This window comes from Bufo bufo, chromosome 7 (assembly GCF_905171765.1).
Source record: "Bufo bufo chromosome 7, aBufBuf1.1, whole genome shotgun sequence".
NCBI classification, from domain to species: domain Eukaryota; kingdom Metazoa; phylum Chordata; class Amphibia; order Anura; family Bufonidae; genus Bufo; species Bufo bufo.
Genome location: NC_053395.1, coordinates 179,130,282 through 179,156,155, shown reverse-complemented (window position 1 = coordinate 179,156,155; position 25,874 = coordinate 179,130,282). Strand labels below are relative to the sequence as shown.

Below are 25,874 nucleotides of genomic sequence, written 5' to 3'. Positions count from 1 at the left end.
TCAGTGGTCTTGTGCACTGATCTGTCAGGAAGTAGTAGCATGAACTACTTAGAGCGTTCTCCTCTGAACTGAGGAGATATAGAAACTTGCCGAAAGGCGAACTTCCTCTAGAAGCTCGATGTTCTCCTGACGTCCCTCTTGCACTTGGTCTGAGGGTGGTTTGGTGGGTCTGCCTGGAACATGGCAGGAATGGCAAGGTGACTTTTTGACATTGTGGTTTTGTAGAGTCAAGGGGCCAGGTTTATCATTGGCAAATGTGGCCTGAAAAAAGTCACATTCCGTGTTTGCAAATTTTTCGGCACCACTTGCGCAGAAATGTTTGTGCAAGTGGTGTTTCTCCGCTGGCCTCGCCAGTTTCCAGAAGGTGGCCCGCCACATTTACCAGCTACGATAGTAGTTTTCTGGCGTAGAAGAACACTGAAATCTACGCCAGCCCCCCTTTCAGTTGAGGCGCATGGACTGCCGGATGCTGCTCCTAATTTATGACGAGGCGTACACCGCCGGGCTATGATAAATCTCCTCCATTGAGCTAAACCTAGAGTTTTTATTTCCACTGGTTAAAGGGGTTGCGCCTTTCACTCAAAGGTGCATTATTATTATTCCTTCTATGGCTGTATATGGGTCCCCATAAGTGGCACAGTCTGAACTGTGCGCTATGGGTGGGTATAGGTGCTGAATTGTGTAAGCTCTGTCTTTAGTGCAGAGATGGTGGTCACCCCTTCCATCCCATTACATAGGCCCGGCAGAGAAGAGACGGAGGGTTGACTGCTCGTTCTCGGCCGCCTGATCGCAGTAGCTGGGTGTTCGAATGTTTTGCTGTGCGGTCCAGCTTTGCTATATTGGGGCAGTATACTGTTTACAGACCACCTTCTGGCATCTCGTGTCTTGGCGAGCCCCTTGGTTTATGATATCATTTGGTAAAATCACGTGTTTCTGTCACTGCAGGTTGGCAGCCTCGGTGGTTTGTATTGGACAATGGCATCTTATCTTACTATGACTCGCAGGATGACGTCTGCAAGGGCAGTAAAGGAAGCATTAAAATGGCGGTGTGTGAAATTAAAGGTAAGTTTATTTTTTAAATTTTTTTATTTTTATTTTTTTTTAGGGTTTTGAAAAGCTATTGAAATGTTTCCAGCCTGAAGCATCATCACCCCTGTCGTGGGTCGAATCCTGCGCCGACCTACCGTATTTACTCGCTAATCCCCCCCCCTTTCTCCGTTCTGATGGTGTTGCTTTTACGCTCCCCCTTCCTGCCTACGTCCCCACAAGCAAATGTTTGCTGGGAATGCCGCTCAGCCAATCAATAGCTGCAGCGATGACCTGCCGCAGCCTGTGATTGGCTGAGTGGCGTCCACAGCCTCCTCCTGATGTGTCGAGACGTCAGCAGGGGCCCAGACATGGTCGCAACAGCAGTGGTTTGGGATCGGCAAGGAGTGTTTTTTTTTTTTTTCCATGGTTACCACCACCCTGCAGTCCAGTAGCAGTGGCCGTGCTTGCACACTACAGGCAAAAGCACTAGCCTTTTTGCACTCCCACGGTCCCAGCCACCAGTGAGGCCGGCGCTTTTTCCTACAATGTGCAAGCACGGCCACCGCTGATGGATTGCAGGATGGCCGTAACCATGGAAACGAGAAGTGTATAATGTGATGGGAAAAATGAATGAAGCCAGCAAAGCTGGCAGTATGGACCATCACAATACATCAGTAAGTGGCTTGTATTACCTTTCTCTACATGATAAAGGCTGTTTGCTGAATTGACACAACTCCTTAACCCCTTAAGGACTCGGCCCTATTTCACCTTAAGGACTTGGCCATTTTTTGCAAATCTGACCAGTGTCACTTTAAGTGCTCATAACTTTAAAACGCTTTGACTTACCCAGGCCGTTCTGAGATTGTTTTTTCGTCACATATTGTACTTCATGACACTGCTAAAATTGGGTCAAAAAAGTTAATTTTTTTGCATAAAAAAATACAATTTTTACCGAAAATTTTGAAAAATTAGCAAATTTCAAAGTTTCAGTTTCTCTACCTCTGTAATACATAGTAATACCCCCAAAAATTGTGATGACTTTACATTCCCCATATGTCTACTTCATGTTTGCAGCATTTTGGGAATGATATTTTATTTTTTGGGGATGTTACAAGGCTTAGAAGTTTAGAAGCAAATTTTGAAATTTTCAGAAATCTTCAAAATCCCACTTTTTATGGACCAGTTCAGGTTTGAAGTCATATTGTGAGGCTTAGATAATAGAAACCTCCCAAAAATGACCCCATTCTAGAAACTACACCCCTCAAGGTATTCAAAACTGTTTTTTCAAACTTTATTAACCCTTTAGGTCTTCCACAAGAGTTAATGGCAGATGGAGAAACAATTTTGAAATTTCAATTTTTTGGAAAATTTTCCAATATAATCAATTTTTTCCAGGAGTAAAACAAGGGTTAACTGCCAAACAAAACTCAAAATGGGTTGCCCCGATTCTGTAGTTTGCAGAAACACCCCATATGTGGTCGTAAACTACTGTTTGGCCGAACGGGAGCACATAGAAGAAGGGGAACACCATATGGGTTTTGGAAGGCAGATTTTGCAGGACTGGTTTTGTTTATACCATGTCCCATTTGAAGCCCCCTGTTGCACCCCTAGAATAGAAATTTCAAAAAAGTGACTCCATCTAAGAAAGTACACCCCTCAAGGTATTCAAAACTGGGTTTACAAACTTTGTTAACCCTTTAGGTGCTCCACAAGAGTTATTGGCAGATGGAGAAACAATTTAGAAATTTCAATTTTTTGGAAAATTTTCCAATATAATCAATTTTTTCCAGGAGTAAAACAGGGGTTAACTGCCAAACAAAACTCAAAATGGGTTGCCCTGATTCTGTAGTTTGCAAAAACACCCCATATGTGGTCGTAAACTACTGTTTGGCCAAACGGGAGCACATAGAAGGAGGGGAACACCATATGGGTTTTGGAAGGCAGATTTTGCAGGACTGGTTTTGTTTATACCATGTCCCATTTGAAGCCCCCTGTTGCACCCCTAGAATAGAAATTTCAAAAAAGTGACTCCATCTAAGAAAGTACACCCCTCAAGGTATTCAAAACTGGGTTTACAAACTTTGTTAACCCTTTAGGTGCTCCACAAGAGTTATTGGCAGATGGAGAAACAATTTAGAAATTTCAATTTTTTGGAAAATTTTCCAATATAATCAATTTTTTCCAGGAGTAAAACAGGGGTTAACTGCCAAACAAAACTCAAAATGGGTTGCCCTGATTCTGTAGTTTGCAAAAACACCCCATATGTGGTCGTAAACTACTGTTTGGCCAAACGGGAGCACATAGAAGGAGGGGAACACCATATGGGTTTTGGAAGGCAGATTTTGCAGGACTGGTTTTGTTTATACCATGTCCCATTTGAAGCCCCCTGTTGCACCCCTAGAATAGAAATTTCAAAAAAGTGACTCCATCTAAGAAAGTACACCCCTCAAGGTACTCAAAACTGGGTTTACAAACTTTGTTAACCCTTTAGGTGCTCCACAAGAGTTATTGGCAGATGGAGAAACAATTTAGAAATTTCAATTTTTTGGAAAATTTTCCAATATAATCAATTTTTTACAGGAGTAAAACAGGGGTTAACTGCCAAACAAAACTCAAAATGGGTTGCCCTGATTCTGTAGTTTGCAAAAACACCCCATATGTGGTCGTAAACTACTGTTTGGCCAAACGGGAGCACATAGAAGGAGGGGAACACCATATGGGTTTTGGAAGGCAGATTTTGCAGGACTGGTTTTGTTTATACCATGTCCCATTTGAAGCCCCCTGTTGCACCCCTAGAATAGAAATTTCAAAAAAGTGACTCCATCTAAGAAAGTACACCCCTCAAGGTATTCAAAACTGGGTTTACAAACTTTGTTAACCCTTTAGGTGTTCCACAAGAGTTATTGACAGATGGAGAAACAATTTAGAAATTTCTATTTTTTGGAAAATTTTCCAATATAATCAATTTATTCCAGGAGTAAAACAAGGGTTAACTGCCAAACAAAACTTAAAATGGGTTGCCCTGATTCTGTAGTTTGCAGAAACACCCCATATGTGGTCGTAAACTACTATTTGGCTAAACGGCAGGACATAGAAGAAGGGGAACGTCATATGGTTTTTGGAAGGCAGATTTTGCTGGACTGGTTTATTTACATCATGTACCCTTTCAAGCCCCCTGATGCACCCCTAGAGTAGAAACTCCATAAAAGTGACCCCATCTAGGAAACTACGGGATCAGGTGGTTGTTGTTTTGGGACTATTTTAGGGGTAAATATGATTTTTAGTTGCTCTTCATTACTCTTTTTTGAGGCAATGTAACAAAAAAAAAAAATTAAAAATTGTTTCTACATTCGCTATTTAGTTTTGTGGAACACCTAAAGGGTTAACATAGTTTGTAAAGTAACTTTTGAATACCTTGAGGGGTGTAGTTTCTTAGATGGGGTCACTTTTTTGGAGTTTCTAGTCTAGGCTACATCAGGGGGGGCTTCTAATGGAACATGGTGTCAGAAAAAAAACTGTCCATCAAAATCTGCCTTCCAGAAACCGTATGGAGTTCCCTTCGTTCTATGCCCTGCCGTGCGGCTATATAGCCATTTACGACCACATATGGGGTGTTTCTGCAAACTACAGAATCAGGGCCATAAATATTGAGTTTTGTTTGGCTGTTAACCCTTGCTTTATTACCGGCAAAAAGGATTCAAATGGAAATTTTGCCCAAAAATGGGTGTTTTGGCACCGTTTTTATTTTATATTTTTAACACCGTTCATCCGAGGCGTTTGGTCAAAAGTTATTTTTATAGCGACGACTTTTACGCACGCGACGATGCCCAATATGTATGGCTCTCAGACTTTGGAGACACTAAGCAGGCATCCTAAAAACTGCGGCCCTCCAGATGTTGTAAAACTACAATTCCCACCATGCCCTGCTGATGGCTGTAGGTTGTCTGGGCATGCTGGGAGTTATAGTTTTACAACATCTGGAGGGCCGCAGTTTGAGGATGCCTGCTCTAAAACTAATATTTTTTTGGGGAAAAAAAATTGTTTCCGTGTCTCCAAAGTCTGAGAGCCATAGTTTTTTATGTTCTCTAGTGGACTGTTGGGGATTATAAAAATTTAGTACTCCATGGAAGTGTGATACTCCCTGAAGCAATTGATAATGCAGAGGCCCGGATGATCGGGGCACGTGTCACATTGAGTAGTGGTGTCCTTCCGTATCCCCCTCTTGTGACACACTCTGCATCTTTTTTGGGTTCGTCCCTTCTTTCCAGTATGGGGGACCACACCTGGAAAGTGTTGGCCAGGGACGATTCGGGCGCCTCCAATTCCCGAGGTACTCCGGCCTGCTCTTTCCCGGTCCGAAAAGATCAGGTCTTTGAGGACTGCCTCATAGAATTGGAGGAATGTCCCTGTGCTGCCAGCGCTTCGGGATAGTACAAAAGAGTTGTACATGGCAACCTGTACCAAGTAGACCGCAACTTTTTTGTACCATGCCCGGGTTTTGCGCATGGCATTATATGGCTTGAGGACTTGATCAGAGAGATCAACTCCTCCCATATACCGATTGTAGTCGACGATACAATCGGGCTTGAGGACCGTTGCCGCGGTACCTCGCACAGGGACTGGGGTGGTGCTGTTACCGTGGATTGTGGACAGCATAAGGACATCCCTCTTGTCCTTATATCTGACCAGCAACAGGTTTCCACTGGTAAGTGCACGGGTCTCACCCCTGGGGATAGGTACCTGGAGGGGGTGGGCAGGGAGGCCGCGTTGATTTTTCCGCACGGTCCCACAAGCGAACGTGGATCTGGCGGCAAGGGACCTGAACAAGGGAATGCTGGTATAAAAGTTGTCCACGTACAAGTGGTAACCGTTATCCAGCAGTGGGTACATAAGGTCCCACACGAGTTTCCCGGTAACACCCAGAGTGGGGGGACATTCTGGGGGTTGAATCCGGGAATCTCGCCCCTCGTACACACGAAATTTGTAAGTGTACCCTGAGGTACTCTCACAAATTTTGTATAGCTTCACGCCATACCTCGCCCGCTTTGTGGGAATATATTGGCGGAAACTGAGTCTCCCCTTGAACGCAACGAGAGACTCATCAACCGCGACCTCCCTTCCAGGTACGTAGGCCTGCTGAAATGTGGCCCCAAAGTGATCGATGACCGGCCGTATCTTATACAGCCGGTCATAGGCAGGATCACCTCGGGGTGGACATGCTGCATTATCGGAATAATGCAGACATTTCCGGATGGCCTCAAACCGGGGACGTGTCATAACCATACTGTACAGTGGGGTCTGGTATAGGACGTCCCCACTCCAGTATTGTCTGACACTGGGTTTTTGGACTAGACCCATATGCAGCACGAGGCCCCAAAATGTCCTCATCTCGGCTGCACTGACCGGCGTCCAGCCACCGGGTCTAGCCAAAAATGAGCCTGGGTTTTGAGCGACGAACTGTTGGGCATACAGATTCGTCTGCTCCACCATCAGATTCACCAGTGGGTTACTGAAAAAAAAACTAAAATAGTCAATTTCAGTAAACCCCACTGTGGGAATCTGGATTCCAGGATTGCCAGCAAAATCCGGAATCTCAGGCTCAAAGTCCACTGGGGGACACCAGCTAAGTTCATCGGCAGGGGGCTCCGGTGGACTTATTTGGTGGGCCGGGAAACCAGTACGAACCCCAGGGCGGCTCGTACTAGGGTGGGCCACAGGATCCCTAGCATGTGGGGCCCCTGGCTCCGCCTGGCGGCGTCTCCGCCGCCTTGGTGGCTCATCGTCATCCGATGATGATGAGGAGGATGCGGATGACAAAAGGAACGTGGGGTCATCCTCATCCTCACTGGGGCTCTCGGAGTCGGAGGCAATCTGGGCGTATGCCTCCTCGGCCGAGAACATCCGGCGGGCCATGGGTGTGTGTGCGTGTATGTGTGCGTGTGTGGCAAACTTTATTATATGTGCGTGTGTGTGGGGGCAACGGGTGTTCGCGTACTAAATAAGGAAAAAAAAGGGGCAAGTGTTTAGAAAAAAAAAAAAAAAGTTCAAAGTTGCTGATCAGCGGTGGGGCGGTGGGGCGGGCGATGCGCTAACAGTGGCCGGACAAAAAAAGTGCCGGACAGTCAGCGCACGCAGAAAAAAAAAAAAAAAAAAAAAAGTGGTGGTAAGGGGGGGGGGGGGGGGGGTGGTAAGGGGGGGGGTGGTGAGGTGGGGGCTGGGGGGGCTGGGGGTGGGGGGGGGCGGGGGGGGGGGGGGGCAAGTGGCAGGGGGGGGTCTGGGGTCTGATAGATGGATCAGAAAGAAAGAAAAGAAAGTTTAGTAAAAGTTTTTTTTTTTTTCCTAACTTTTCCCTTCTTTCCCTTCCTAACGGTGCCTCTCCCTCACTGACCCTAACCTACCTGGGTGGCGATGGGTGCAGGAGGGTGATGGACTACGATTAGGGGGGCTCAGGAGCTGGACGCTGGACGGTGCTGCACGGTCAGGGTGCTGGACAGGAAGAGGAGGGGAGAGAGGAGCGCAGGAAGTTTGAATCTCGCGCCTCTCTCCCCTGCACCAATCAGCACCCTGGACAGCAGCGTTCAGCACCAGGGCCAGCGCCGCCTCTCCAAATCCTCGGACTGCGATAGGTGGTGTATAATTACGCCACCGATCGCAGTCTTTTTCCGGTTCATCGGGTCACAGGACACCCGAATGGACCGGAAACGCAGAAAACCGCAGGTCTGAATTGACCTGCGGTTTTCTGCGATCGTCGATACGGGGGGGTCAAATGACCCCCCCCTGCATTGTTACGGGATGCCGGCTGAATGATTTCAGCCGAAATCCCGTTCCGATTAACCCCCGCGGCGCCGGAATAGCAAATTAAAGCCATGACGTACCGGTACGTCATGGGTCCTTAAGGATTCGGGAACCATGCCGTACCGGTACGTCCTAAGTCCTTAAGGGGTTAAAGGGAGTCTGTCACCACATTTGGACATTATAGACTGCTTGCATAGCGTTCCGGCATAACTTTACATGAATCAAATGGTACCTTTGTTGCATTCTTCTGCTGTTCACCTGCGGCAAAAACTGTCTTTTATTCATATGTAAATGAGGGCTCGCAAGAGCCCAGGGGCGGCGTTAACTTCTTTGTCGCCCAGGCTGATCACCCTTTTTGTTAATATCCCCGTCCTTCTCTCCCAGCGAAATCCTGCGCCTATGCTCTGCCTCGCTTGGCCGGGACATGCACACTGCGATGCCCACTGTGGGCACGGCTTGGCTGGAGCATGCGTGCCCGCAGTGCGCATGCACCAGCCAAGTGAGGCAGAGCATAGGCGCGGGATTTCGCTGGGAGAGGAGCATTCTGGGAGTTGTAGTTTCAGAACATCTGGAGTGCCGGAGGTTGCTGATCCATGCTCTATATAAATACTTAGGGTACTTTCACACTTGCGGCAGAGGATTCCGGCAGGCAGTTCCGTCGCCGGAACTGGCCGCTGGATCCGGCAATACGGACGCAAACTGATGGCATTTGTCAGACGGATCAGGATCCTGATCCGTATGACAAATGCATTGAAATGCCGGATCCGTCTCTCCGGTGTCATCTGGAAAAAACGGGTCTGGCATTATTCTCCATTTAGAATGCGTGGGGATAAAACTGATCAGTTCTTTTCTAGTATTGAGCCCCTAGGACAGAACTCTATGCCGGAAAAGAATAACGCTAGTGTGAACGTACCCTTAGGGAACAGTCTGCTGGGTCTCTCTGGATCCGGCATTAACTTATTAACCATTTAACTGCACTATCTGAACAAAGTTCAAAACCTTCATGAAGTGAATCGCCCACATAATGAATTTATTGTATATTAATGTTTCTTTCTTAGATGGGCACATCTCCAATATGGCCTCCCCCAGGGAAACCTATTATTTCTAATCCTATACATTTACATATAATCAAATAAATGACACGTTCCCAGACGTATAGATGATGCGCTTCCCTTTCAGTTTGTCTAATTAACTTTGTGTTAAATCTTCTTCTCTGTGCTGTACTGATCCCTATTCCCAGTTCATTCAACAGACAACACCCGGATGGAGCTGATCATCCCCGGGGAGCAGCACTTCTATGTGAAAGCTGTGAATGCGGCCGAGCGGCAGAGGTGGCTGGTAGCGCTAGGAAGCTCTAAGGCATGTCTAAGCGATAACCGGACCAGGAAAGAAAAAGGTGAGGCGTTCTCAAGTTTTTGTATTGTGCATATTCAAACACTGAATGAAAGTGGAGGGGATGCAAAAATCAAATGCAGGGGGAAACCCAATCCACTAAACTGAGTGCAAGCCGCGGTATTGGAACATAAGCCGACAAAAAAGGGGCAAAAAGAAATGCCGTATACAAGACTGCACCTCCTATTATAAAAATGTATAAAGTTTATTAGAAAACACAAAACCCACAAGATTAAAATCATTGTTTACAATTACAAAACTGTGTGCGGAGTAGGAATAGGTCCAACACGCATGCCTACAACAACCAGTTTCAAGATAGAAACACATGGGCGCTGCCAAGATGATGCATAACGCACAGGTAGAATATCATAAATATGGCATCACAAAGAGTGGATACTTATCAAAATAGGCAGTTCAGCGGGCATGATGTGTAGGCAGGGAACGCCCCACGCGTATCGCCAGGTCAGACTGGCTTCCTTTTTGCCCTCAGGGGATCTGAAAGTGGAGGGAAGGCGATCATCACCAGAACTGATCCATGCAAAATAATTTTATGACCACTTGTAAGTAGGCTCTGTTCTTTCAGGTCAATAACTGGGAATCGGAAATTTTCTACTGGATATTATTGGAAGGATAAAGGCAGCCATTTTTATCCAGCCTTGGCTTTATACTGGGGAGGTGTTATTTCTGCACATTCTGTTCCAGCCCAGGGCTCCAGGTTCACACTTCTGGCTTCTTGTGCACTTTGGTTTAGTTATCTGTAAGACTGGAAATGTGAGCTGTGAAACCCATCAGCATCATCGCATTGAAATTTGACGGAAGAGAAATAGTGCCTCAGAAAATAGAATGTTTGATCCTGCGTTGCTCAGTGGCTTAGATAGTGGTGTTGTGAACCTTAGGGCCACAATATCTGTCCAGAAAGGATGGCACAGCAGTCTTGATGGTGGATAAAGGGATAAGACTTGCATAACAAGTCCTGTTAAATGTAACGTGGTAGGTGTTAGGCTATGGCACTATGTTGGGCACATCTACGGTACGCTCACAGGATGGTACTGACAAAGTTTTAACTCTTGAGAAGAAATAAGCATGCCACAACGTTAGAAACTTGAGAAATTGTGTAGTTTTGGAATTTTGTGAATTGCTATTTTATAATATTATTGTTATTCATTTAATGTATGTGTCGTTAAAAGATATTGACAGTATTCACTATAACAGTGACATCTACAGTGTCCAGTCTTCTTAAAATGCGACCTCCACAGGGGCCTGTCTTCTTAAAATGCGACCTCCACAGGGGCCTGTCTTCTTAAAATGCGACCTCCACAGGGGCCTGTCTTCTTAAAATGCGACCTCCACAGGGGCCTGTCTTCTTAAAATGCGACCTCTACAGCACCCGCCCCTTAACACTGAGCATAGGTTAGTTCCCTTAACTGTGACCTCCACCATTTCCGGCTCCCTTAATAGTGACCTCCACAGCAGCCTTCCCCTAGGGTGGCCAGAGGTCCGGTTTTAGGGCGGACAGTCCGGCTTTCAGATTCCCTGTCCTCTGTCTGGTGCAGGGCCTCGACTGACACAGGGATGTCCTTTTGAACAGCTCACTCTCAGACAGCAGCACTTTGCTGTCTAAGCGTGAGCTGCAGGGAGAAAGTCACCCTTCCTCCTACCCCTGCAGCTGACAGAAGTAAATTTTTACCCCCCCCCCTTTTTTTTTTTTTTTCCCAATCCCTGTCGGCTGCGTAGTGAGAGGGGGCATGACCTAACTGAGTCGGGGGTGTGGCTTTGCAGGGCTGGGGGCAGGGTTTTTAAGTCTGTTTTTTGAGGATGGCCTGCCCCCTTAACTGTGACCTCCACAGCACTCTGCTACCTTAACAGTGTCATCCAGAACGCCCTGCCCCTTTAAAGCTGACCTACAGCAGTGAGGAAAAATGTCTGGGTTGGTATGGAAACCTGGTGTAAAACTGTGTATGTGGAGACTAAGGGCCTGTGAGCTTCTATTGGCTGATGAGGGTCATGTGACCAGGCTTCTATTGGCTAATGCATTTTTTGGGGAATATTTCAGGAACGGTACGTGCTAGAGAGCTGAGACCTGGTCTAAAACCTTCCCGGACACCTGATGTACCTGTGTGCCACATTTTGTGATTGTAAATGCGACGGTGCAGATTCCTTTAGTGGACATGCATGCATACATACTCAGAGAGAGATAGATATAGAAATATATATAATTTCATTAGGGTTGTTGCGGGTATTGAAATTTCGATACCCAATCGATACTTTTGTCCCAGTATCGATACGATACTGGGATTTCCATTTTTTCGATACTGGGCTGCGCTTCTGCGCAGTCTAGTATCTCTGAACATGAGCGCGCTGCATGTTCTCTCAGCAGCACGGGGAGAAGGAAGCTGTCCTCCCTCCCCCCTGTGCTGCTGCTGCCACTGCCACCAATGAACGGGGAGAGGGGTGGGCGCACTGTGCCCACCAATGATATGACTTTTCCTACACAGAGCGGCGCCCAGCGATGTCCTAGCACTTACTATTAGTCCTGGGCGCCGCTCCGTTCACCTGCAGTGCCCCACTACTGTCTCCTGCTCCATATGCTGATTACTATCGGAGCGATGGGGAGGTGACATCAGCTTCTCTAGTGGGCGTTCCTTCTTCCTGCGCTGCGATTGGACAGCGCTACAGCCAGGGAGAAGGAACGCCCACTAGTGAAGCTGATGTCTCCTCCCTATCGCTCCGATGGTAATCAGCATGTGGAGCAGGAGAGGAGACAGTAATAGGGCACTGCGGGTGAACGGAGCGGCGCCCAGGAATAATAGTAAGTGCTGGGACATCGTTGGGCGCCGCTCTGTGTAGCCTAATACTTAAAGTCTGGAGTCTGGACTCTGGACCCAGGAAAAGTAGTCTAACACATAATACAGGAGGCGGGTGCCGGCAGCAGAATCGCATTGCCGGCACCCTGCCTCTGACAGGGAGCTGCGATCGGCGGCAGTTAACCCCTCAGGTGCGGCACCTGAGGGGATAACTGCCGCTGATCTGCCAGTACCCGCCTCCTGTAATTATCATTGGTGGCAAAGTGCGCCCCCCCTCAACCCCCCCATCCCATTAAAATCATGCGCCGGCCCCTCTCAACCCCCCCAGTATTAAAATCATTGGTGGCAGTGGCCACAGGGTCCTCTCCCCTCCCCCTCATTGGCGGTGCAGTGGCAGCTTCTGATTGGAGCCCCAGCAGTGTAAGCCTGGGGCTCCGATCGGTTGCCATGGCAGCCAGGATGCTACTGAAGCCCTGGCTGCCATGGTAACATCCCTGATGCTGTATGCACAGGGCAGCAGGGACAGTGAGGTCCTATTCACCCTGATAGAGATCTACCAGGGTGAATAGGACAAGGGATGAAAGATCCCAGGTTCTTGCCCCTAAGGGGGGAAATAGTTATTAAATAAAGTGTAAAAAAAAAAAAAATGAAGTATAAATCACCCCCTTTTCCCAATTTCACATATAAAATGTATAAATAATAAACATATTACATATCGCCACCAGGGCTGTGGAGTCGGTAGATAAATACTCAGACTCCTCAGTTTTATGTACCTCCGACTCCGACTCTCCGACTCCTCTGTATTAATATGCGAATGTATTTTATACATTCCTTGAGGGAAAGAAACGCAACCTACCACAGAACTACTGGCTGGGAAGCTGCTGCCTTCTCCTTTGTGTGCTTATCTGCTGCTGAAGATCGGGCAGTGGGAGGATCCAGGAAGGGGCATTTATTCTAAAACATGATTTTCCTAGGAGAATCCCATAGTCCTGTTTAAAGTTTAAGCTAACAATCGGAGTTTACAAGTTTTTATAGCCTTAGCTGAAGGACAGCAGTTTTTCCAATGGTTTACAGCTTCAGTCTTGAACTATTGACTATCCATTCCCTTCACTTATACAAGTGTCTCACTCTCTAGTCCTGCAAAAAACATATTTATTTAATCCCTTATCAGTGAGAGGCTAGGTTACACATGGACGCTGCGTTCCCTGTAAAAGCAGAACACAACACTATGGAAAGTATAAGTATTGCAGCTCCTAATTGTGCGTTGCGTGCCATATAGTGAAGCACATGAAAAGCATGCTTCTTCACGGTCACTTAACGTGTTCGTTTTGCGGTTACTTGAGGCACTGCATGCATTGGTCTTTATTCTTACAGTAGAGAAGTCATTAATTATAACTTTTTGTGAATTGGGACATTTAAACTTGCTTTTTTTTTTTTTTATTCCAATCTAAATTTAGTAGGAGTCGGTGCATTGTTTGCCGACTCCAGGTACCCAAAATTTCCCCCGACTCCGACTCCACAGCCCTGATCGCCACATCAGAAAAGTCCAAACTATTAAAATATATTAAAAATCTGTGCGGTGAACGCCGGAACAGAAAAAATAAATAAAAACTGCGCGATTCGCCGTTTTTTAAAATGCGGAATGCACGTGGCTTTTTTTTTTTTTTTTTTTTCGCATGGTATCGCAATACTATTTCATGGTATCGAAACCGAATCAAAAATTTGGTATCGCAACAACTCTAATCATTATTATCATCATTATCACTACTACCTAAGAGTAATTTTGGTTGTGATCTTATTTGCAGAAATCAATGAAACCAATGAATCACTGAAAACCAAAATGTCAGAATTGCGGCTGTATTGCGACCTGTTGATGCAGCAGGTGCACACGATTCAGGAGTTTGTAAGTCACGATGAGACTCGGCCATCGCCCAGTGCTGAGGTATAACCTGCAATCATTGTGACAAACAGTTTTTTTTTTTTTTTGTTTTTTTTTTATGAATAACCCACATTATTTTCTGTTAAAGGATTTGTATCCCATTTTAATTGTATGCATTAAGGATGAGTAAAATTTAAATTTATCTCCCCAGCAAGCGTTCAACTGTGGGGAGAACCTCTCACAGGTGAAGAAGCACCCGCCTGCTGCACAATCGCATGCCTACGCCACTGCTCTGAGGCTCTGCTTCCACTACTGAAACAGCGGCTGCGCTGTTACACATCCAGATCACCAAACTAACACTGTTTGCAATTTACAACCAACCAAACATAGTTTGACGTTATTACATTTACTTATATAGTATGGTGCCTCCTGGTGTTCATAGTGTGTAGCAGTTTGCACCTCTGTCTACTCAGCCCATATCTGGTGGCCGCACATGCTCAGTGCCTCTCCCCACTACCGGGTCTCTGCATAGTGATCCTCTGGTCACCGCACAGTAGCTGATGGAGAGAGCTTTTTGCCCTGCTTGGCAGACTTCAGAAGAACCTTCTTATGGAAAGGACTCAAGCGCCGGCCCAAAGGGGTCATTTTATACAAAGTCATTTGTTTTCCCTGCTAGTCGGCAGTATCATTGCAGGAGTCTTCTCAGCTATGCTAAGTACGAAGGGAATTTGTCAGCTGCCAGATCTGATTCTGTCTAGAGCCTTATACTAGGGGGACACATAGAGCCAAAAAAATAAAAAAGCTGTGCTTTTCAAGACTTTTTAAACTATGCCTGACATTCTTGCTGCATTTTATATTAATATTCTGAAGCAATAAATGTATTTTATAGAAGTTGGTCAGTGTATCAGTTAGTAGTCACCAACCCCTTCTGACACCAGCAGTTCTTAAAGCATACCTACATTTTTTTATGAATATTTATTTTATTTTTATGTCCCTAATGCGCTAATAATTTTCTAATGTATTTTATTGATGGATTTTTATTTTTTTTATTTTTACAAGAGATATTCTCGCTTCTGGCACATCGCGGAGTACAGACTGTACACTTTATGAATAGGGCCACAGAGAACTGAGTACGGACAGGAGCACACATTGCTGCCCGTGCCCCCCCCAGAGGTTTACTAAATGCTGGGGTACCCATTGGTAACTCAGTTGCAGGAATTTCTGCAGCAGATCTGCGGTGTGCATTCCTTATCCCTGTCATGTATTATGGGTGGGAAGAACAGAACGGAGCTCACGGAGAATCCCTTTACTGAATGTCTTGCAGAGATGAGGTGAACTGCGGGTGCAGTTAACTTTGCAAATTCTATTTTTATGTTTTAGAATATGAATGAAGCCTCTTCTTTGCTCAGTGCAACCTGCAACACGTTTATTACAACACTTGAAGAATGTGTCAAGATAGCAAATGCCAAATTCAAGCCAGAAATGTATCAGCTGCCTCCTCATGAGTCTTTGGTGTCTGCTGTATCTCCTTCCCCTGTACAAATGGTAATGTAGAAGTAATCTGAGTGCGTTTCCTTTCATAGCTGTTTGTTGCACGTGGATTTTGTTGTTGCTTGTGAATCCCACCTTCCAGCCGCCTGATTCTGCAAGAAACTGCTCACATCGTTCTCTTGACTGGAGCTGTACTTCAGTTTCCCTGCGCAGTAGGTGGCTGGTGTGATAGGGGACACGTGGTGCATCAGTGCTGCAGATTTGCTGGTGGTAAATCCACCTCTTAATACTGTAGCAGCAAAATTCATACACCAGCTCCTGAAAAAAAAAAATGGAAATTGACCTGCAGTGCGGATTTTAAATTGGCAGTATGTCAATTTATGTTACGGGTTTTCACTGCAGATTTCCCCCTTTGCAAAGCATAGGGTGAAATCCACAACAAATTCTTATGTAAGGCCTCATTGTGTAGGCCCCAGTCCTAGTTTTGGCTCGCAATCACTGATGAAAATCGCTGACGTGTGAACAAGGCCTAAAGCCTCATGCACACGACCGTATGTATTTTGCGGTCCGCAAAAATTACGGATGATATCCGTGTGCATTCCGTATTTTGCGGAACGGAACAGCTGTCCCCTAATAGAACAGTACTATCCTTGTCCTAAGAAAAGTGGGGGTAGGGGGGGAGGGACTGCATCAGTTGTGCAGGATGACTTCCTTTTTTTTTTTTTTTTTTTTTTCTTTTGTCCTGGTCTCCAAAATGGACAAGAATAGGACCTGTTCTATCTTTTTTGTCACTTCCATTTTTATTTTCCAATGCCTATTGAAGTGAATACTTCCGTATACGGACCTGTAACAAAAATAGAACGGAAAAAAATACATTCGTGTGCCTGAGCCCTAACTCGGTATCTGGTTTTGCCACTGATTTGCAGCATGCCTAAATTAGTAATGAGGATAAATAAGCAAATACTGTATCGCACAATGGGGCACATATATCAAGATTGGCGCATCTATCCGCCAGTCTTCAACTCTCTGAACTGGCATATCTCTGCCCTGTGCCAGAAACTGAAGTCTACGCCAGCTGCAGACTCCTGCTATAACTTTCTGACGAAAGATGTAGTAAATGCGGCGGGCAGCGTGAAGCCCCTCCCCACTTCCACCAAGCCCCACCCCCTTTTCTCGCCACCTCAGAAAAGTGGTGAGGAGCCTAAAGTCGCAGATTATGGAGCACATGTGGTGTGTAGGACAGCCAATCAAACCTCAAGAACCTTCAGTACACAAAGAGGGGGGGTCTAGCCAAATTAGATTAAAAAAACAACTCAGTTTTGTATATTAGATGTATCATATGGATACTCGGTGGGGGTCACTGAAAAAATGCAGTGCTATAGTAATATATCCACATATATTAAAGGGGTTCTGCAGTTTTTTTAAAACTGATGATCTACCCTCTGGATAGATCATCAGCATCTGATCGTGGGGGTCCGACACCCTTATCACTGTTTGCCGCAGGCCCAGTGATGTCACGACTAGTATCAATGGGCTGGGCGGGGCTAAGCTCCATTCAAGTGAACAGAGCTTAGCCCCGCCCAGGCCATTGATACTAGTCGTGACGTCACTGGGCCAGCGGTAAACAGCGAGAAGGCCGCGGCGCTACTGCCTTCTCAAACAGCTGATCGGCAGGGGTCCCGGGCGTCGGACCCCCGCTGATGAGATGCTGATGATCTATCCAGCGGGTAGATCATCAGTTTAAAAAAACTGCAGAACCCCTTTAAATAAGTAGATCCTTAAATGCAAAGGGGTGAGTCACCATTAATACTATTGTTCTGTATCAGCAAGAGGTCCTCACAGAAATAGCATAAATACATGGACAAAAATCACAATACAGAATATACCAGCAGTATCAATTCCATAAATCATATAGATGCCCATATTGGCGATGGTCCCAGTTATGCCCCGTGTGGCAGAAACCCTCGACGCGCGTTTCGCTATACAACTTCGTCAGGTGTGTGCCATAATGTGCAACTTTTTTTTTTTTTATGTCACAATAGTTTAATAAGCGTCCCTCGCTGTGTTGATCTTTCCACTAAAGGACATCTGTCAGCAGGATCAACCCTATTAAACTAGCCATAATGTCAGGTAGGGCTGACCCTGCTCTTTAAAATCATCCGTTCTTCCCCTGATTCAAATGTGTTTTTTTTTTTTTTTTTTTAAATGAAATTAGGGCTTCAGTGCTCTGTGGGTGGGCCCTGGTCACTCAGTAGACCTTAGGTCCTCCTCTGTGCTTCCCTACACTCTTCCCCCTCCAGGGAAGCAGAGTGACTAGGGTCACTGTCCCTTGGTGCACTTAAGCCCTAATTTGCATATTTAAAAATGCAGATCAGGGAAAGAATGGTATGGTTTTTAATCAGCAGGGTCAGTCCTACCAAGCATTATGGCTGGTTTTAATAGGGTTGATCCTGCTGACAAATGCACTTTAAATGATCAATGGAGGGGAAAAAACATTATTCCCCCTACAAATAGATTACTGTTGTATGTACTAAGCATGATATGGTGGATGTCTTTTCAATAAATAACTTTTTTATTTTATTAGATGAAGAGATCCATGAGCCACCCAGGCAACTACTCTACAGACAGGTGAGACGGATACAAAAGACCACCCCTTTATCCAAATTTCCTGTGACAGATTTTTCAGTTTCATCAGATGCATACTACCCATATAGAAAACCATTTTCAAGCATTTTGGGGTGCTCTTAAAGGGGTTTCCATTAGTGGCATATAACTAGGATATGTCACAAATGTCAGGCGCATGTCCCACCTCTGGGACCCCTCCTGTCTCCAGAACGTGGCCCATGACATGGAGAGTGCACTGCGCATCTACGTTATCCTCTCCATTCACTGCTAGAAGACTCTTGAGCCGAGCAAGCTATTCTATCTTTGGAAGTTTGATAATGGTGGCACTGTGCAAGCTCTGCCACCTTACCATTTACCGCTATGGGACTGCTGGAGATAGCAGAGGTAGTGCTTGGCTATTTTTGGAACTCTCATAACGGTGAATGAAGGGTGGCCAGGCTTTCCTTGGCTGCTATCCTTCATTTTGAGGGCCCGTTCTGGAGATCTGAGTGGGTCCCAAACTTTTGTGGCATATGTTAACTATATGGCAGAAATATTGAAATAGGAAAACCCCTTTAACCTCTCTCGGCACAGAGGGACATGACTTGCTGCCCAGCACCTTACATGTACGGTGCCCACATTAGGCGGATGTACGGGGTTTGTGGAGGGAGGGGGCTCCCTCTCCGAACCCATCGGGTCACCACACTGTGGTGATGAGGAACCGATGGCTGGAATGGCAGCCCAATGCCTTACATAGGCATTGGGGCTTGCCTCCTATGGCTGGGTCTCATAGGCACAATGTCAGTGTATTACACAGACATTCAATGTCTTGTAATGCATTTTAGAGGGGGGAAAAAAGAGACCTATTTAGGTATTGTTGCGCCCGTAATAACCGGCTCTATAAAAATATCACACAATCTACCCCGTCGGGTGAAAGCTAAAAAAAAGAAATAAAACTGCAAGAACGGTCATTTTGTTTTTGTCACCTTACCTTACAAAAAAACATATCGAGCAATCAAAAATGTGTATGTACCCATAGAAGGTACCAATGAAAACGAGGCCCCACATAAGAATCGCCCCAAAAAAATTCTTTCCAAAAATGGTGATTCAAAAACATGATTTTTCATTACAAAATGCTTTGTGCAAAATATATAAACTTGGTATCTCTGTAATTGTACTGACCAGCAGAATACAGATAATGTGTATATGCCGCAGAAACAAAACCCCAAAAAGCAATGGCAGAATTGTTGCATTTCTTTGTCCTGCTTCCCAAAACGCAAAATAAAAAGTGATCAAAAACGGAACCAATGATGATGGCAACTCACCACAAAAAAAATAAGTCCTCACACGGAGAATAACTTGGTCAGAAAATAATTAGACTAACATGGTACCTGTAAACCAATCCATCAAAATCTGCGCTGCAAAAGCCATATGGCGCTCCTTCCCTGCGGTGTGGCCCCTACAGCAGTTTAAGACCACATATGGGGTGTTGTATTCAAGAGAAAATGGGTAATAAATTGCGGGGTGCTCTTTCTCCTGTTACTGCTCCTTTTTCTTCTGAGCCCTGAGTTGTGCCTATAGAGCAGTTTTCAACCACATATAGAGGGTTTCTGTAAACTGCAGAATTGGGGTAATGAATATTGAGGTTTATTTTGCTATTAACCCTTGCTGTGTTGCAGGAAAAAGGGATTAACAAAAAAACTGCAAAGTTTTTTTTTAAATTTCACCTCCATTTTCCTTTTACTCTTGTACAGGGCTGGCCAACCTTCGGCTCTCCAGCTGTTGTAAAACTACAATTCCCACCATGCACTGCTGTAGGCTGTCTGGGCATGCTGGGAGTTGTAGTTTTGCAAAAGCTGGAGAGCCACAGATTGGCCATCCCTGTTCTTGTAGAACACCTTAAGGCTTAACAAAGTTTGTAACATCAGTTTCTAAAATGGGATAATTTATGGGGGGTTTCTATTATGTAAGCCCTTTATAACTGCGTTCATACTTAAAAAATGGTTTTGGATATTTTCTTAAAATTGCTTCTAAAATTCTAAGTCTTTACAAAATGATTCAAACATATGGGGAATGTTGAATGATAACTATTTTATGAGGTATTACTGTCGTAAAATTAGATTTAAATTTTGAAAATTGTGAATTGTTCAAAACTTTCTGTAAATTTTTTATTTATTATTTATCAATAAGGCTGCATGCACACTAACGTTGTTTTGGTTCAGTTTTTTTCTTTTTCTTTTTTGCAGATAGGATGCGGACCCGTTCATTTCAATGGGTCCTCAAAAAATGCGGACAGCACACCCGTGTGCTGTCCGCATCAGTATGTCCGTTCCGTAGCCCCGCCAAGAAAATAGAACATGTCCTATTCTTGTCCGTTTTGGGCATTGTTACAATGGATCCGCAAAAAAAAAAAGGATGGCATACGGATGTTATGCCAAATAAAAAAAAAAAATAATAAAAATGAAATAACAGCAAAAAAGCATATTAAAAATTAAGAGCAAAAGATTCAAAAATGAGCACGAATCTAATTGCACAGATAGCACTAATAAATACTTACGTGGTGAGAGCTTAGGGAATTCTGGGATGTGTGGGATCCTATAAGAACCTATAATACATAAATGAGAAAATAGATAATGATGTAAGGGAGCAAGTGCCCATTAATAACTAAATATAGACAGAGAGGTCTAATCGGGTACAAACACCATTACTGAATAATAATAGGGTGTACATTAGATAAGCCCCATAGAAGAAATCCAGAATAGGAGGGCCCTAAGTATGAGATGGGGGGGGGGGGGGAAAAAAAGGGAGAAAAGAAGTACACCCAATAGGTCCCTCTATAGATTACATGTAGGAGGTTATTTAAAAATATCTAATTATAGGTAGGGATATGGATATTGATTAAGAGGAGAGAGTGCATATTTAGATGCACTGGCACAAGCAGTTGAAAACAAGGTTAAAAGATCAGAACCTAATGATGATCTGTACAGGTGCATCAGGACCTGTAATGCACAGGGGAGAGTAAACACAAGTACTTTACAAATCCGACGTATCTGCACAATCACTCTGAGCAGCCGCAATACGCTCTATGATCGGACGGAATTGAGCCTATGTCAGATGACATGCGCGAACAGGTTACGGCGCATAGCTCGAACGTCACCTAGAATGGAAGAGCGCATGCCGGCAGATCCGACCTCAGCCAGCGGCTAAGTGCCCAGACATGCGCAATGGTGACGGCGCAGAGCTCAGACGTCACCCAGAATGTAAGAGCGCACATAGGCAGATTTGACTTCAGCCGCGGCTAGGTGCCCAGACATGCGCAATAGACTATAGAGATCGGCAATTGAGACCAAGTAGTAGCGCAACATAGATGGCGCAGATGTACGGACATTGGCTGTGGAGACACTAGGAGGAGCCATTAAAGACGATAGGTTGTAGGCACAGTCAGAGTGGTTGAAGTGGTTTGTCTCAGAGAAAGAGAGACACGCATTGGATTACAGAATGATTACGTATATAGGGAGGTCTTATAAACTGGGATCCGCCCCCAACACACACTTCACTGCCCAAACCCCTGAAGACGCCAAGTGCTTGGCGAAACATGTCGGGGGGGCAGATAGTGTATTTTAGCCAGTTTATGCGTGGCTAGGAAGTGATCTGATAATGAACATAAAGACAGAGAGTGTACCATAAGAGACTGCTGTTTATAGTAGCGCACTGTGCTATCAACTGAGTACTGAGGCACGCAATAACAGGCAGGAGAGCCTCTAACAGCTTACGGTCATAAGCGCCCTCTAGTGGAATCACTCAGCTAACAGAATCACTGGCACTATTTACTAATGTATCTAGTATGCATAGCTGATTATTTTAAAAGTAGCGTTCGAAACATTTTAAGGACAAGTAATAAATGCTAAATTTTAGACTTAGTAACACGTGTTAACCAGGGACATTTATGGTCATCGCGACCAATTGTAAATAAAATGTTGTATAGTCCCAACACGTGTTAGGGAGAGATATGTAAAGGTGGTTATTTTAGAAACGATACCCCCCTCAAACTATTCAAAACTGGTTTTAGAAATGTTGTTAACCCTTTATGTATTCCATAGGAATTAAAGGGTTTCTGTCACCCCACAAAACTTTTTTTTTTTTTTTTGGATAGTTAGATTCCTTATAGGGCGATATAGGAGAATATAATGGTCTTACTTACTTTCATGCGGCCGATTCTTTATAAAACAAAGTTTTATAATATGTAAATGAGGGCTCTACCAGCAAGTAGGGCGTCTACTTGCTGGTAGCCGCAGCAGCAATCCGCCCCCTCGCCGTGTTGATTGACAGGGCCAGCCGTGATCTCCTCCTCCGGCCGGCCCTGTCAGTAATTCAAAAATCGCGCGCCTCTGGTCATTCGGCGCAGGCGCTCTGAGATGAGGAGGCTCGTCTCCTCAGTGCGCCTGCGCCGATGACATCACCGAAAGAGAAGACTTCATCGGCGCAGGCGCACTGAGAAAATGGATACTTTCGGTCCAAACTTTCTTTTTCACAAAAGATAACAGGAGAATATCCCCCACAATTTGCTACTCATTTTCTACTGGATACAGTAACACCCCAATTGTGGTTGTAAACTGTTATTTGAGGATACGCCAGGGCTCAGAAAATCCAGATGCCACTCCTTCCTTTCTATCATGGAATTTTCTGTCATGGTTTTTAAGAGCGATAACTTTTTTTTTTGGGAGGTGAAGTCACAAAAAAAAGCTGTTTGTCATTTTTCTATTTATACAATTACTTGATGCGGTAGATCATGTGATATTTTTATAGATCCGGTCATTGTGGATGCAAGATACCAAATATGTCTAGTGTGGTTTTTACTTTTTATGTTTTACACAATAAAAACACTTTTAGAAAATAAAATGTTTTCAACCAAACTTTGCACACTTGTTTGTCACATACCCAAATAGGTTGCTTGTGCTTTTGTTAACCAAACCCCCGTAAACCCCACTTTTTGTCATAGACTTTCATTGGAAAATTGTAAACTTGTGCCACTCGTACAGCTCCGAAGTTAAACTCTCCAAACTTGGGTCACTTAGTCATGGGGTCAACCTGAAAATTTCAGTCACATTTTGGGGACTCTAAAAAGTGGGAGAAGCCAATCAGATTTTCCCTATTGACTTCAATGAGAAAATTTAAATTGCTGTCATTCTCACAGTATTTAAGCCAGAGTACCCAAACTTAAGACCGTGGGTGACTGCGGTTAAAATTTATAAAAAGTGGGCGGAGTCTACAACGGCAAATCAAATTTCAGCCATTTGTTTAAATAGGAAAATGTAAAACTGACGCTGCTCTTAGATTGTTAATGGCGGGGTCCTGAAACTTGGCACAGTTGGTCACTGGAGGACTGGGATTAAAATTCTGAAAAGTTGGCGGGGCCAAAAACAACCAATCAAATTTCACTCATTGATTTTTCAATAGAAAACAATAAAACTGCAGCCATTTTTACACATTAAAGGCCATAATTCCCAAACCTTAAAGTGTTAGTCACTGGGTGACTGTGGTTCACAATTAGGGGAAAAAAAGGGGCGGGGTAACAACAGCCAATCAGATTTCAGCCTTTGACCTTAATGAAAAGCAGATAAACTGCTGCCATTATCACAGTTTAAATGCCAAGTGTCCCAAACTTCGCACAATTACTCACTGGGTGACTGCGGTCAAAATCTAGGAAAAGGTGGGTGGAGCCTAAAACAGCCAATCAGATTTCACCTATTGACTTCAATGTAAAACTTTCAAATACTGCCATTCTCACAGTTTTAAAGCCAGAGGCCCCAATCGTGGCACAGACCGTGACTGGGCATAAAATGTGGAAAACTGGGCGGAGCTTAAAACAGGCAATCAAATATTACCTAGTGCTATTCAATGGGAATATTTAAATTGCTGCAGGGTCTTCAAACTTGGTACATTCGGTTACTGGGTGACAGGAATTCAAATTTAAAATGTGGGCGGAGCCTCAAACAACCAATCAGATTTTCCCTATTGACTACAATGAGAAAATGTAAAAAGCTGTTATTTTTTCAATATGAAAGCCAAACTAGCACCATGGGTCACTGGGTGAGTGTGGTTAGAATTTAGGAAAAGTGGGTGGAGCCTTTAACAGCCAATCACATTTCAGCCATTCGTTTTATATGGGAAAATTTAAATTACAGCCGCTCTGACTGTTAATGGCAGGGTCCTCAAATTTGGCACAGTCAGTCATTGGGTGACTTGGGTTCAAATTTTAAAAAGTGGGTGCAGTCACAAACAGCCAATCAGATTTCAAGCCAACATACTGTGGTTTCTTCAGAAACGACACCATCTACTTTGATATTGAAGTGGAATGTGTCAGCAGTGTAATCACTTAGGCATATTGCGTTGTGCAGTTTGCTTTTTAGACCAAAAAAATGTTAATGAAGTCTAAGAAACACATCTTTAAACATCAGTAAAATTAAATACAAATTTGATAGCACTCTGCAACCAGCATTCTGCCCTGCCTCTATGCTGGATGAGGCATTGGTGTACATTTTGGCCAAAGCGTAATAAGCCACTCACCACGTCAAGGTCGCCTCTATGGAGTGGTCCCTAACACTAGTTCCTACCTGTTTATGGGCCATGATAGCCACACAAAGTCCAGGGAATGCAGGTCAGCATGCACGCCAAGTAATAGCACCGGACAGGGTTAAAAGCAGAGTGTGCTTGGCGTGCATGCTGACCTGCATTCCCTGGACTTTGTGTGGCTATCATGGCCCATAAACAGGTAGGAACTAGTGTTAGGGACCACTCAATAGAGGCGACCTTGACGCGGTGAGTGGCTTATTACGCTTTGGCCAAAATGTACACCAATGCCTCATCCAGCATGGAGGCAGGGCAGAATGCTGGATGTAGAGTGCGATCACATTTGCATTTTGCGTTTTGTATATGTATTTCGCCATAGTGATGTGCACCACATACAGGGTTGTGCTGACTCAATCACCCACATTTTTTTCTTTATCCGTAAAATTAACTCTGCATCTTAGTGACTTATTTTGTTCTCTGTGGGGATTTTATATAGGATTACCTATTCCATAAAGGAGTCTTCATCGTCAATTCATCGGGTGTCTAACAGGAGGAGAAGTGCTTATTCAGATACTGAAGCAATTAGTGATGGACCAGTGGAGCACAATGAGAGTAAGTAGTGTGTGCGTGTGGTTATTTTATAAATTTAATTTTTTTTTTTGTCTTACAGCACTTGTTCGGATACTGAAACAATTAGTGGATGATTTTTTTATTTTATTTTATTTATTTTTTTTTTTTTTTTATAATCATACTTACTTTCCGGCTCCCCACTCCTTCCCCTCCAGGCCTGTGATACTCCGCTTGGCTCCCTAGCTGTAAACCTCCAGTTTAACATCCCCCACAGCCAATCGCTGGCTGTGTCGGGGACAGGATCTTCTTGCGTCATGTGACCATCTGTCATGACTTAAGGGGAGCCAGTCACCACCACAGGCCTGGAGGAAGAGGAGTGGTGAGTCGGCACAGGTAGGTAAGCTTCCCTTTACAGGTACAGCTAAGTTTTGGGGGGGGGGGGGGGTTGCCAATGGTATTAATTAAAGTTTTCTTGCCATTCTGTTGTACAGTTTGTGTAACGACTTCACATAGCCAACCTATTGCTTCTGACATGCAGTAAACTGGCAGCACGCTGCTCCTGGCCGCCTCTGCTCTTCCGCGATGAGATCAGGGAGAGGAGGAAAGGTCTTAAACATAACTCTTTAATATTCTTCCCTGGTCGTGTGAGCAACAGGACTGGTTACAGTATGTGTCTGAGATATTTCTTGTAAGTCTTGCAGCTTTGTGATCATCATATGAACAGGGCAGATTTTGATCCC

At 44.7% G+C, this 25,874-nt stretch overlaps 1 protein-coding gene across 2 annotated transcripts in view; it reads left to right on the top strand.

Moving 5' to 3' along the window:
* PLEKHA3 (pleckstrin homology domain containing A3) overlaps nucleotides 1–25,874 on the top strand; it is a 29,229-nt gene that overhangs the window by 2,323 nt on the left and 1,032 nt on the right. The window contains exons 2-7 of one of the 2 annotated variants that reach the window (XM_040441752.1): nucleotides 946–1,062; nucleotides 9,077–9,220; nucleotides 13,826–13,962; nucleotides 15,280–15,444; nucleotides 17,975–18,018; nucleotides 25,061–25,176. In XM_040441752.1, coding sequence (XP_040297686.1) covers nucleotides 946–1,062; nucleotides 9,077–9,220; nucleotides 13,826–13,962; nucleotides 15,280–15,444; nucleotides 17,975–18,018; nucleotides 25,061–25,176 — 723 coding nt within the window. Of the gene's footprint in view, nucleotides 1–945; nucleotides 1,063–9,064; nucleotides 9,221–13,825; nucleotides 13,963–15,279; nucleotides 15,445–17,974; nucleotides 18,019–25,060; nucleotides 25,177–25,874 lie in introns of both variants that reach the window. The other variant, XM_040441751.1, reaches the window with a different exon arrangement.